The sequence below is a fragment of the Acanthochromis polyacanthus genome, chromosome 9, assembly GCF_021347895.1.
Source record: "Acanthochromis polyacanthus isolate Apoly-LR-REF ecotype Palm Island chromosome 9, KAUST_Apoly_ChrSc, whole genome shotgun sequence".
NCBI classification, from domain to species: Eukaryota; Metazoa; Chordata; class Actinopteri; family Pomacentridae; genus Acanthochromis; species Acanthochromis polyacanthus.
In genome coordinates, this window is record NC_067121.1 from 24292694 (window position 1) to 24306244 (window position 13551).

A 13551-nucleotide genomic window follows, 5' to 3' on the forward strand; every position below is an offset into this window, starting at 1 on the left:
TTTTTGAAAAATGTCCTACCTCTGTTAAAGTAATATACTTTGCCATGTTTTGTTTTGTTTTGTTACGCAAATGTTTGTGCTCCAAACCAAAAAAATGGCCGTGAGCCTGAAATTAATAAATAAAATAAATAAATAAAATAAAATGAAAGCCTTTACATTAGGGAATAAGCATTTTTTGCTGGACAGGAAAGGTGTGAAAAACGAAAACTAATAAGTTAAGCTGTCAATCAAATGTAGCGGAAATAAACTACAAATTCACTTCTGAGATAAAGTGGAGTCGAAGTGTAATCTTGCATAAAATAGAAGTAAAAGCAAAGTGTTAGTTCCTCAAATTCGTACTTAAGCATTCGTACTACTTCCAACACTGTTGAAGAAGCCAGTTTTGTGTAAAAGTAGGATCATCAACCAAAAACCCCTGCAGCTTCACACGATAACACATGTGAGCATGTTATGAAAAGGACTCTGAGCCCCCCTTCAGAAAACTACATAACTCTTCCAGAACACAGAAATGTTAAAAACTCTTTATTGTATGTTAAACTATACAATAAAAATAGAAAAATGACAAACATACCCTACATCAACCACAGAATGAAAACGTTTGCCCCTGAGGATTAGAAGTACCAACAGAACTACCAACTAAAACAATAAAAAGTCAATACACAGGTGAAGAAAATGTAAAATTCTGTTAACTTCAAAATGAAAACAACTCCCTTTCATTTCATCTCATGCACTGACTTGAAAAACGTTCACACACGTTGTGATTATCAAGTCCTTTACATTGCATAAAAGAAACAGTACAGCTGAGATGGCATTTGTGTTAATCACACTAACAGTTACACATATTTCACATGAATCAGCATTGTAAACACAGAGGAAGAAGTTGTAGCTTTAAACATAGTAACATATCTACTTCCTGGGCAACAATTGCCAGTTAAATGTCAGTGTGTGCAGTTAAAATAGACACATGTTTGAAAGAAGGGATGCTATAACAAAGCAGGTATGCTTGAGATCAGATGTCATGATAGCAGCTGTGAGAGAACGGTAACTGAAGGGAAATGTCTGGGCTTGCTGTGAGATGACATCTGCGTGACAGTAGCTTCTCCCGGCTTCTCTTTAAATCTTATATTTCAGCTTCCCACTTTCGCTGATCACACAAATGTGCTAAAATGAAGAAGAAGAGCACAGTCAAAATGCAAAATATAAACAGGTTCCACAACATTCAGTACAAATGTTTCATTTCATTCACAGTTAAGGCCCTCATTATGAGCTCTTCCTGTAAACAAAGTCACTGTTGTCGGAAATAAAAAAGGCTCTGACTTACATTGAGGTCTCTAAAATACTCATTGTAGTCTAAGGCATATCCTACCACAAAACGATTGGGTATCTCAAAGCCGACATCTGAAAGAATGAAGCGACAAAGAGGAACGTTGGTGTCAAATGTTTCCTTAACCCACTGATTCACAGACTAACAAGCTGCAACAATTGCTTTAACTGTTAATGAAGCACTGACTCATGAGCTCACAAAAGGGTTTGGTCAGATACATACAGTCAGGAACACAAGCTGAACTATGAGGCACTCTCTTCACCAGCAATCTGGGGAAAAGAAAAGCAGACATTATTGTACAACAGCCGTTCCTAACTGTCGTCCAGGAGGTCAAGAGGCAGTATTAAATTTAAAACTGTGTCTAGACCGCAAGGTGGAAATGAAGTGATTCACAAAGCAGAACAAGTGGGCTGGTTTTGTTTTGACGTCTTTACCCTGCTACTTTGATCATTTTGGGCCCGAAGGCTTCAACGTGCTTCAGGAGAGTCTTCATTGTCTTTCCGGTGCCAACAATAGCCTGTGAGGGGGAAGACAGAAAAACTGGACTGAGAAAGCAGAGGAATGTCGATGTGGAAATGCAGACAAAAATGGATCTTACACTGAGCACAAGTGAAAAGAGAGAAGTTCACTCACTGTCACACACTGTGCCCACATTACGTAACGGTTTATAAGCGTTTCTCTAACTTGACTTTCACAAAAAAAGGAGATTTTTTTTTTTAAATGTGATGTTTTACACAGAACTGCATCTGATCTCTTGCATCAGGATGGAGGTAAAAATAGAAGTGGAGCAAACCTACAAGTGTATTGTCGGTCAATCTGTAGTCCATGCAGGATGGATTTTCTTTACACTGACACTAAACATTGTTGAGTTATGACTGAACACAAGCAGGAGTGTAAAACAGAAAGAGCAACTCAAACAAATATGATGTTTCTTGATTTAAATATTATGACTAAATTTTTTTTTAAATGTAGCTTTAACCTTTTCTATTTTGCTTTAATTGTTTTTTTTATGTTGTTGTGATGTATTTCTTTGCCTTGTGTAATGCAGTTTATTTTTATTCTTGAAAGGTATGACACAAACAAACTTAAATATATGGCAACATTTAAGAAACAGAAATAGATTTCAATTATTATAGTGCAAATACGTTCTACCCTATTAAATATTTATCTAATATTATGCAACCTTAAATTATATATTAATTTAAAGTTGCATAATCTGATATTTTTGGGGCAGAAAATACAACGCAGACATATTTGCACTTTTAAACTGATTTTACTTATGTGTTTATTAAAAGCTGCCAACATACACATCAGCCCACATGGAGTCACTGAAGCATTATTTTAGAGTCAAGTTTAATGTTTACTTGTTTTAATTACAACTTTATTACTGTTAGCATGAACAGAATTATTAAAAGTTCATTCAAACTAAATATGAAGTTGTTCCAACTTGTATTTTTATATTATTTAAAATGAATATGTAAGTGTTTTTAGGTATTTGATTATTATAATTCTGAACAAAAGTTTTTAAAAGCTTAAAAATGAGGGTTTTTCAGCAGATTTCGGCTTTTTAATGCTTCTCTTTACGTAGTAACTTTTACGACATTAACTAGTTCAACAACAAAATTTTGTCGGATTTTTTTTTAATTGAGCAACTGTTGTGTATTTGAACACATTATTGAAATATTGATTGTCGAAACAACAAATAAGAGTTTAAACTACACACAAAATTAATTTGATGCAAGTACCAGTATTACTATGTCAACCCAGCCCATCAAAACAATATTTGAAACCTAAAAGTTTGATTAAAATTTTGTAGAACAGCCACAGTCCTAGTTCCTCACTTTATAGTAAGAGCTTGTACGCAGCAATGTCGTAGCTTTGTGCTGCACGCTATTTTTCTATCTTCAAAGTTTTTAGTTGTTTTTGTTTGCATAAATAGAAGGAGAACATTAAGGGATTGACTGTAAATAGCTTCCCACTGCATTAAAAAACTAGAAGTTTTACCAAACTTGGACCGCCCGGCGACAAAGATGACCCCTGTGACCTTGAAAATGAGGTCACGGTCACCAAATGCGAACTTGACCTGTGTCTTATTATGGTAGACCTGTGTACCAAATATGGTGAGGCTACATCAATATTTTATGGAGTTATCGCGCGGAAACCAAAGTGTTACAGACAAACACGCAAGCAAGACCATGCAGGTGAAAACAATACCTTCCGGCAAACGCAGTTTAGCCGGGCGGTAAAAAAGCACAGTACAGTGACAGTGAACCAAAATACAGGCAGATCAGTTTCACCTTACATCTCATAACTTCATCTACTGTAAATATATTAGTTTATCTTTAAAGCATCAGTATTTAAAGGATAATTCAAAGCATCAAAGACAAAAACACTCCGACAAGGATTGTTTTTAAAGTAGAGCAATAAAGACATTTTTAACTTATCGCAGTGGCAGAAAAGTCAATAAATGACCGAGGGCATCTTTACCGGTAATTGGACACTGACTAATGACTCCTGTTTCAAAATACTTAATCATGCAGCCTGTTTACAGTAAGTAATAATGAATAGATTGAGTGACCACAATGATTTCTTGTCTGTACATGCCCTCTTTTCCATCGAACCTAATCCCAGTGTACAGTAAGACTGAGGTACTGTGCTAACAAGGAAAAGTTTGTGGTCATGTTTGACAAACAAACAGCTCTCTAGTTTCTCAAATATAGGTCAGACAATTATAAAGTTTCCTCATGTTGAACTCGGGTCTTGTAGAGGGAGAAAAAAATTCAAGTGTCTCCTCTTGACCTGGATACCCAAACAGAACAACAAATGCAATCCAAGGAATGTTTGGTAAAGAAGCAAAAAACATGATTGACTCACCTCCACAATCAGTACATTCTTATGAGAGCATGTTGGGGAGAGAAGCAAACAGTTAGAAACAGATAACAAACTGCTGGTTCTTTTGATCAGAAACACACATTCCAAGATAAAGCATTGACAAACAGCAACAAATCAAACTAACATCAAAAAAAGTGAACACACATGATTTACGTTGTGCAATCTGTTTTGTATCATGCAGCAACAGAGAGCCGAGTTAAAAACACATTAAGAAGGAAACTACCATGCATGAGTTTCTTATTTTGGAGATGACTAAACGCTGCATCAGCCGAGCCACACCCAACCACATTTGTGAAGTCCTAAACTAAATCAGTGAGGCTTTAATCACACGCAATGATATCACTGATTACCCAGAATGACTGAATGCAGCAGAAACACGTCGGCCTCATCCACGTTGGAAATCTATGTTCCTGCAGCTCTGGATTGGATGTCACACTGAAATAGCTGAAATTCTACAAATGTCTGCCTAATCAACTGAAGACAACAGGGGACTATTTGTAGTAAGAGTTCCTATCTACGCTTCACTTCAACTTAACTAGGCCAGGATAAAAACTGAAACTCTTTAACTGCCCGTTTACTCCACTTTTCAAACAAAGGATTCATCCAAGCATGCAGTCATGCTTTGTTTAGGCCTCATTATTCATACGGATTTATTTAGAGTGCAGCAAACCCAGGAGAAATATAAAGGAACGAGCTACACAGAAGCAGAGGGGGGGAAGAGACTGTCTGCAAAATGGCACTGCGGGGAGCCCAAGGCATAAGTGAACTATATGTAATGCGTTCATTGTCACACGGTTAAATTTTTTCCAGCGAAGCATCACCTCATTCACTTACAAACAGACGACTACATCTAGCTGTACATCACAGGGAGCTCAGGGATTTCACAAGCACACTTTAAATACTGAGCAAAGCAGCCAGCAGTGACTCAAGCTTACTACCTCATATCCTATTCATGTTTCAGGCATCTCTGCCACGCCTGACGACAGGGCGTACTGGTGTGTGCGTGTTCAGCTAAGACATGTGTGTGACTCTGAATGTCCAGATCAGCTGATTTGTATTGCCTAAAAATGCCGTACCTGACTTATGGCTCCTGTAGTAATAGTTAGGTGATGCATCTCTCTGCACACACATGCAAACAGATGTGTGTGTGGGGGGAAAAGCGGCAAACAACTGACATGTAAACACTCACTTTAGCTTAAGTTCTAAATGTCTACATCAGCCACATTAGTTGCATGACAAATGTTTTGTTAACCCTCCTGTTGTCCTCATTTACAGGCACCAAAACATTGTTTCCTAGTCTGAAAAAAATCCAAAAATTCTTCCAAAAAAATTTGCCAAATTTCTGAAAATTTGCAAAACCTTCAGGAAGAAAAATCCAATAATTCCTTAAAAGTTTCCCCTTAAAGTTTTATATTTTAAAAAAAAAATCCCCCAAATTTGGTAAGAAAATTCTTGTAAATATTTTCAAAAAATGAGTAAAAATCTTCCACAAAAATCCTAAAAATATCTAAAGTGATTACATATACATCCGTGAAACTTCTAATATTTTCTTTAATAACATTCACAGAAAAATCAACCAAAATCCAGTGAAATTCGCTGGATTTTGGTTGAAAAAATGTCCAAAGATTTCCCAAAAATGTTGAAAATGTGGACATCGGAAGTTTCACTGTGAAAATATTTTTTTTTCTCCACATTTTCAAACTTTAAAACAGGTCAATTTTGCAGGTCAGTCTGCTGTCTTATCTGAAGTGACTGCATTCATTTTTCATATCTGATGTCATATTTCAGATTCAAGTCAAGTCACTAGTAACCCAGCTCTAACCAACAGTCATTTGAGAGAAGTTCATGGATTTTGTGGCTGAATTCGGCTAAACTGCAGACTGTGTTTACACAGAGCAGACACAAGACAAGTATGAAAACAAATTAAAAATGTAAGCAGTAGACTATGTGTAGTATGTAGAGTCAGTGTTTTTGTCCAGAACAGCAGTAGGAACTTGGAAAAATGTTGAACATGTTGAAGCTAAGGTTTTAACATTTTTGTAGAAAAAATAATTAAAGAAATTATCTGAACTTTTCTTTGTTTTTTATGATTAATGGCAGGTTGCACAGTGGGTCGGTGGTTAGCACTGTTGCCTTACAGCTAGAAGATTCTCGGTTCGCGGCTTGGGCCTGGGATCTTTCTGCATGGAGTTTGCATTGTTCTCTCCTGGTACTCTGCCTTTCTAGCAAAGTCCAAAAACATGCTGAGGTTAATTAGTGACTGTAAATTGTCCCTAGGTGTGAGTGTGATTGTTTGTCTCTATTTGTAGCCCTGTGATAGACTGGCGACTTGTTGAAGGTGTCCCCCCTTGGGATAGACTCCAGCCCCCCCACAACCCTAATGAGGAGTAAGAGGTGTATAGATAATGGATGGATGATTAATGGCATTACAACTATGTCATACTGCACAGAGGATATCTGTAAGTTATCTCTTCTTCTAGCCATGCTTATATCTTTTCCATAAAAGTAAACAGAACTATTGTGATGACTGAAATGTGACAGAAGCAAAAAACTGTTTGGACTGTTAACTACTTAAAACTTCTCATCACATGTGCATATCTATAAACTGTGAAAAATGCTTTTTATTCTTCACTTGAATACTTACTGAAAAACTGCAATATTTCACAAGAAAAAAGCAGAAATGACATAAAAGCTTTCAAAACGAATACTTTGCCAAACTAAATCCTGTCCTATCTTATTTTAAATCACAGCAATCATCTTGCAGTCCCTCTATTTAATATTGTGACCAGCCTTGATGCTCTGTACTGTTTCACTGAGATCCTTCAGGGGGATGATACACACTATTAACAGCCAACACATAAACTGCAGCTCTGTGAGGTTCCAACTCTGATTATGTGATAACAAGACAAGCAGCTGAAGAGTGAATCATATTTGTAATCTATACCCACTCAGCGTGTCCTCTCACTGACGCAGACTCCACACTATTCTTCCACTGAGATAAAGGGGGGTACACCTTTAAACAATTACATTACAACAGGTGGTATCTGATCACTGCTGGGTTTGTCAGAAACTGCCATCTTTGATCTCCTTTACAGAAGCACTGAGCCATTTCCGCAGCTTGGAGAGGGAGACAGCAGATTAGAGGGAAGGCTGCCCTCTTGAGGCTGCCATCCATCAATATTTGCCATCTTCATGCTACTTGGGTGGTTTTTGTATTACTGTGACGGAGCTCATGATATCGTTCCACTTGGCTAAGATACTCATCTCTATTAACGGTGCTGTTTTTAAGATGATAGCGATAAGAGGAATACCTTTCCAGCTAAAAAAGACAGGTCCTCTGCTCCGAGTATGTGAAGATCCTCTGTGGACTGGTCATTCTGGAACAAATAAACATGTGTTTTTCGACATTGTTGTCAGAATACAAGCGAAAAAGAATCATAGTGGAAAGCGAGACTACATTATTTTATCCTACAATCAAAATTTTGTCCAAAAAAAGGCAGTTTTTCATCTATAAAATTTCTAGAATTGAAACAAATTCTACAATTATACCGGGCTTTGCAAAAGTTCTGTTACACGGTTTCATGATTTTTAGAGATGTTTACATGTCGGAGTGAAAAATTCCATTAAATAAACTGAAAGTTCTACCTTATAGGCAGGTGTCCTTAATACAATTTTTTTCTCCGGTGAAGTTGTATCAAGATGGAAGTCAAAAGAGTTGAGATATCTGCTCTCCTTCATGCTGGCCACAACAAGTCTGACAGGGCCAAGCAGCTGAACATCAGCCGGATGACCATCCACAGAGTCGCGGAGAGGCTCAAGAATGGTGAAGATCTTTCAGTGATCTTTCAAGAATGGTGAAGACCTGAAAGATCTTCACCATTCTTTAGCCTCTTCGCAACTCTGTGGACGGTCATCCGGCTGATGTTCAGCACCAAGGAGAGCAGATATCTCAACTCTTTTGACTTCCATCTTGATACAACTTTACCGGAGAAAAAAAATTGTATTAAGGACACCTGCCTATAAGGTAGAACTTTCAGTTTATTTAATGGAATTTTTCACTCCGACATTTAAACGTCTCTAAAGATCATGAAACCGAGTGTAACAGAACTTTTGCAAAGCCCGGTATATCATCATGTTACTAATTTCAACCTCTTTGTTGCATTTCTTCTTTGCCTGAGCTTCAGTGACAACATGGAAACGGCATTCAAGGATTCAAGGAACACATTCAAGGAAAAGCTACACAAAGATACCACTGTCAGGATGTGGTACAACATAAAACACACACATCTTCTGACTAAAGTCATGAGACTCACATCCATCATGACCCATAATCTTAAGCATGAACTATGCTACTGCCTGACTGTTTTCTCCACCGCAGCACGCAGGTGCTCACCAGGTAACTCTTGAGACGGATGAAGTGGACCCTCATGGGGATTGTGTGGTTGGAGTTGCGGCTCAGAGCCTTGATTCTGTCCACCAGGTCGGCACAGAACTGGTAGCCTCCCTTCAGCACACACAGCACCACAATGTCATGGTCTCCCAGTTCGTCCATGATGTTACGAGCAAGACGCTCTGTCCTGCAAGCAACATGGAAAACTGAAATTCTCTTGCAGCTGCAGGTGATTGTAGGTCAGAATACCCTTCAATTATCTATTCAGGGCAACATGTGAGGGTTAAATCTGTCGTGCCGCCACTCCTGTTTGTTGTTAGCTTGTAAATTAGCAGAATGTCTCACGAACGTAAACAATTCCAGAAAAATTTGGTGCAATGTGAGGTCAAGACCTAAAGAACAAGGGAACTATTTAGGTTGTTGTGGGAATTTTCCATGGAATCATATTATTATATAAGCATTGTTTTGTGTTATTACATTAAACACTCATACAGATCTAATGAAGGATTCTGAGAAGTCAAATAACTGATCTGTCCTTTGACAGAACCAGAACTTGCAGCTATTTTTGTACTCGAATTATCACTTTAATCACATCTGCAGATTTTAATGGGAAGATTTGATGCTGTTCTTGTTCACACGTGATAGCAAACCGAATACAAACTGTTTGCTGCACAAACGAGACATTTAGACTCAGTTTCTCAAACACAGATTCCACTTATTTAGACTGAAAACCCTTTTAAATGTACATCTTCATTGAATTTAGGGCCTAATCCATGTCTGGGAATTTGAAAGCTGCATTACTTTTGACACTCAACAGACAAAACAATTCAAAAGCTGCAGTCCCAATTCTGAACATTATTAACTTTAAACTCATGACTCATGTTTTATTTTTGTAAAATGCTCTGTCATATGTAATGTCACTTGCTGTAGGGTATTTTTTTCATCAGGCACTGATATGATTATGTGTTTTTTTTTTCCAGAATATGACTTGAAACTACAGCAAAAAAAGTTAAAATAATAAGAAGAAGAATGCAATAATTCAGTAGGTGACTTTGTGTGTTGGTGCTGCCTTCATTTATGAATTTAGAAGCCATAAAAACCACCAGGTTCTAATCACACCAACATATCATCTCTTAATCTTCCCAGGATCTCTCAGATCTATCCAAAGCCATGCTGCGCTTTTACGCAACCTCTGAGCAACCGCAGGAGAAACAACTGCAAATATCGCGTGTTTTTCGGTTGGTTTTCGTCCTGTACCTGTCCATAATCACGCCATGCGGAATGATGACACAGTCTAAGTCTCCGGAGTAGTGAGCTGGGTAGCTGAAGAGGTCTAAACTGTAGCCTGGCCAGTCATCGCTAATCTGGGAGGAGAGAGATAAACATTACGTTGCAGTCATATGTTTGTTGATCCCCTACAAGTAACAAAACACCAGCTTCACTCTGAGCTGCAAGCTGCCCCACAGACACGTGTGGCTTTTGCAGAAACTACATGTATGAGGCGCGTAAAAGTTCCCTGACTGCGCAGAAAGTGCATCCATGAAGGAGCAAACTTTGTCCTGCGCTGCCTGTCCCTGTCTTCCTCATTTAATTACCACAATCCCTTCGCCTCTTCTCTCGGACTGGACGGCTACTTCTGCCATGTTGTTCCCTCCGCCGACACAAAAGAGGGTCTTGTCTCGGTGAAAGTGGCAGATCGAGCCTTCACCGCGATCTGGCCCCGTGTGGAGAGAGGAGGAGCATCGGAGCAGGAACGTTCAACACACTACCTCCAAACAGTGTGTACCACCGTGGTCCTGCCACAAGAGGAGCTCCAACATAACATTTACGTGTCAGGTCTCACTCTGCTGCTGTTTTAGGGGCCTCAAGTCTCAGGTTGTGGCTGCTGGAGGGCCAGATGGAGAGGGAGGTCAGGACTGCTGTCTGGATGTGTCCAAGCCAAAGGTGGTTAAAGCACTGGCACAAAGTAAATCTATAATTCTGCTTCAGTTTTTAAAGCTAATATACACGGATCAGCCACAGCATCTGACAGGTGAAGTGAATAACATTGATCATCTTTTTATTATGCAACGTTCTGCTGGGAAACCTTGAGTCCTGACATTAATGTGGATGTTTGACATGTACCACCCACCTAAAAAAATGCAGCTCAACCTCCCACCCCCATGTTAACAGCAGTTCTTGATGCCAGTTTCCACTCTTAGCAGGACAATGCACCCCAACACACTGCAAAAAAACTGCTCAGGAGTGTCTCTAAGGTGTTCCCCTGATCCAAATCTTACCAAGCATCCGTCGGATATTCCAGGATAAACTTGATCTTGGTAGGTCCCACCCTGCAACCCACAGGACCCACAGAATTCACTGTCACCATCCCGGTGCCACAGGACATCCCCAGAGGTCCTGTGTCCATGCACCACTGGGTCAGAGGAGTTTTAGCAGCATAAAGGAGACCAACACAGTATTAGGCAGGTGGTCATGATGTTATGCCTGATCGGTGTAGATTCGGTGGAAGATCTTAGTTGATATTTTCTTTAAAATAAATGAAGTCAAGTAGAAAGTACATTCTCTATCTGAAATGTAATCCGTCTCTTCTTTCTTTCTGTAGTCCTACTCAAAGGAAACAGTGATTGAGTAGCAGCTGAAATTACAAAAAATAATTTAAAAATATGAATACCTTCCTGGAAAGGTGCCAGAAAAAATAAAATAGTGAAAAAGCAATTGAACACAGAATTTAAATACAGTAAAAAAGGCATAAGTTTACATACAAACATAATTTTAAAAAAAATGTTAGTAAAAATACTGATTTGTGATGTGGACATTATTACATTTTTATACACAGTTATACACAGTTTGTTTTGTTTTGTTGTTGTTTTGTTTGTGAGTAGCGATTGTTCGAGATATTATGGGTGATTTAACAAAATTTGGAAAATTAAAAAAAATCTTTTATACACACAGTCTTATTTTTAAATTTACGGCAAAGATCAATTAAATTATTATGTTTTATGCTGATTTATCAAGCGAATGAACATTTACAAAAAATATGCATTATGATGTAAACAATATTAACAGTTTGGGGCTGTTTATTTTACTATAAACATGTAAAGAACAATTATTTTCTATGAGTTTAGCAGATATAATTTAGGCATATGAGTTCTGTAAAATGTCTCGTGGCAAACTAAATTGTAAATGGCGCTATATAAATAAAACAAAATTGAATTGAATTGAATATAATCTGTGATTTAACAAAACAAGTAAAATATGTAAAATTATTTTACCTAATGAATTGTAAAATTCGCCAGTTTAATAATCCGTTAAAAACTTTTTTACAGTGTTGAGACGCAGTAAACCTGATTTTCATTCTTTCACTGAAATAAAAATAAACAGCATAAAGAGAAAAAGTATTATTTAAAATGACTTGAATCCACAACAACAAACTGCCATCACTATTGCAATAAGATAAAAGAGATTCTTTTGAAATCATACTTTACTTCAACTACAGCTCAAATGCAGTTTTTACAGTGTATCAGATTTTCACCCAACAATATTTGGAACTCACATTTTTTTTGAAATTCAGCTAATTTTTAAAACATGCACCAATGCTTCAGGATGAAAACTGGCGATAATATGAATGCTTGCAGAGGGAGAAAGTGAGAGAAAGCTCAGCAACAGAAAGGCAAGAAGAAGATTTTATCACCAACAGGGATCATAAGGACGTGAGGAGTGCTATGCAAGAGGAAGTGGGCCAACAAAATAAATGAAGAGCCAGTTTCTGTGGCAGCTAACTAAAATATTACCCATAGAGCAACACTGGAATTAACAACTTTCACTTTGGCTTTAACACCATCTTTATCATCTAACACTGTGGCTCATAGGAAGGTTTTTAAAGCATGTGTTAATGTTGCCATCTTGTGGACAGAGACACACACTTCTGGTTCTTTTGTACACTTAATCAAATTATTTAGTTTCTAATGTAATTGAAGATTTACATATTTAGGATTATTACATCCTTTTGAACATTTGTAAAAGCATGGTTTTATATTGTTATCCAAAACAAGAGAAAAAAATGGCACGCAGGTTTGAAATGTAAGAGATTGAGGTGCCACACCCACTCCCTTATTCACAACATAATCTGCATGAATAAGTGAGTTTAGGATCAACCACGCAGGGATCCATGTGGTCAGTTTGTCCAGCAGCAGCAGCAGCAGCAGCAGGGTCTGGGCTGTTGTGTCACTGCACATTAGAGCAGTCTGCCGGGCTCCATTGAGAAGCGGAGACAAGGTGTCTGGGCCACCCACCCATGCTCTTCCACAGCAGCTGTAATTTAAACAACGCAACAATGACAGCTGGGGAGGCAGATGTCAACAGCAACATTAGATTTCAATCAGCCCGCACAGTGTCACCACCTCGGAGGAGTGAGGAGGTGTTAAAACTACGCTGCATGACAAAAAATCCCCTCACAATTTAGATAAAACACTCACTGTCTGCACAAGTTACTTCACTGGATGTGTTTTGTCCCCCCCTTTTTTTTGTTTCACGTGATAACGCTGCAGGCCTGATGCCGGAATAATCAAGCTCATGAGCGTCTACTGTGGCGAAGCTGTGCGAGCCAGGAGATGCTTCTGGATGAGGCCTTGTCAGATTGTTTTTGATGCCCTCTCTGTTGGTGAGAGCAGGCCGGCCTCCTTCGCTGCCCTCGGGGTGCAGGGGAGCAGTCTGGCTTTGGCATTTCACACTCGCTCAGCAGTCAAGCCCTGTGACCGTCTGCAGACTTTACCGCCAACTGCTCCCTTATACCCTCGCCCCTTGTTGTTTGGCCAATTTTGAATATTCACTCGCTATGAAAGTAATTCTGTCAGACATGCAACTGTCCAGCCGGATAATGTCAGCGGTGTTGTTTGCAGCATTTCAAGAATCTCACCGTTATTCTCCTTTTTCTATCAGATGTTGA

At 38.5% G+C, this 13551-nt stretch overlaps 1 protein-coding gene across 2 annotated transcripts; it reads right to left on the minus strand.

Annotated features, from left to right (window-relative positions):
- Positions 1–509: 509 nt before the first annotated feature.
- On the minus strand, positions 510–10368 carry prtfdc1b (phosphoribosyl transferase domain containing 1b). 2 transcript variants are annotated; one of them, XM_022203024.2, is made up of 9 exons: positions 10202–10368; positions 9864–9970; positions 8610–8793; positions 7528–7593; positions 4199–4216; positions 1759–1841; positions 1547–1593; positions 1367–1398; positions 510–1161 (listed from the first exon to the last, which is right to left on the minus strand). In XM_022203024.2, the coding sequence occupies exons 1-9, from the start codon at positions 10247–10249 to the stop codon at positions 1114–1116; spliced, it is 633 nt and encodes a 210-aa protein (XP_022058716.1). In that variant the 5' UTR covers positions 10250–10368; the 3' UTR covers positions 510–1113. The 2 variants fall into 2 exon arrangements, with proteins under 2 accessions (XP_022058716.1, XP_022058707.1); XM_022203015.2 differs by having other exon boundaries at positions 1322–1398; positions 10202–10366.
- Between the last annotated feature and the right edge of the window lie 3183 nt (positions 10369–13551).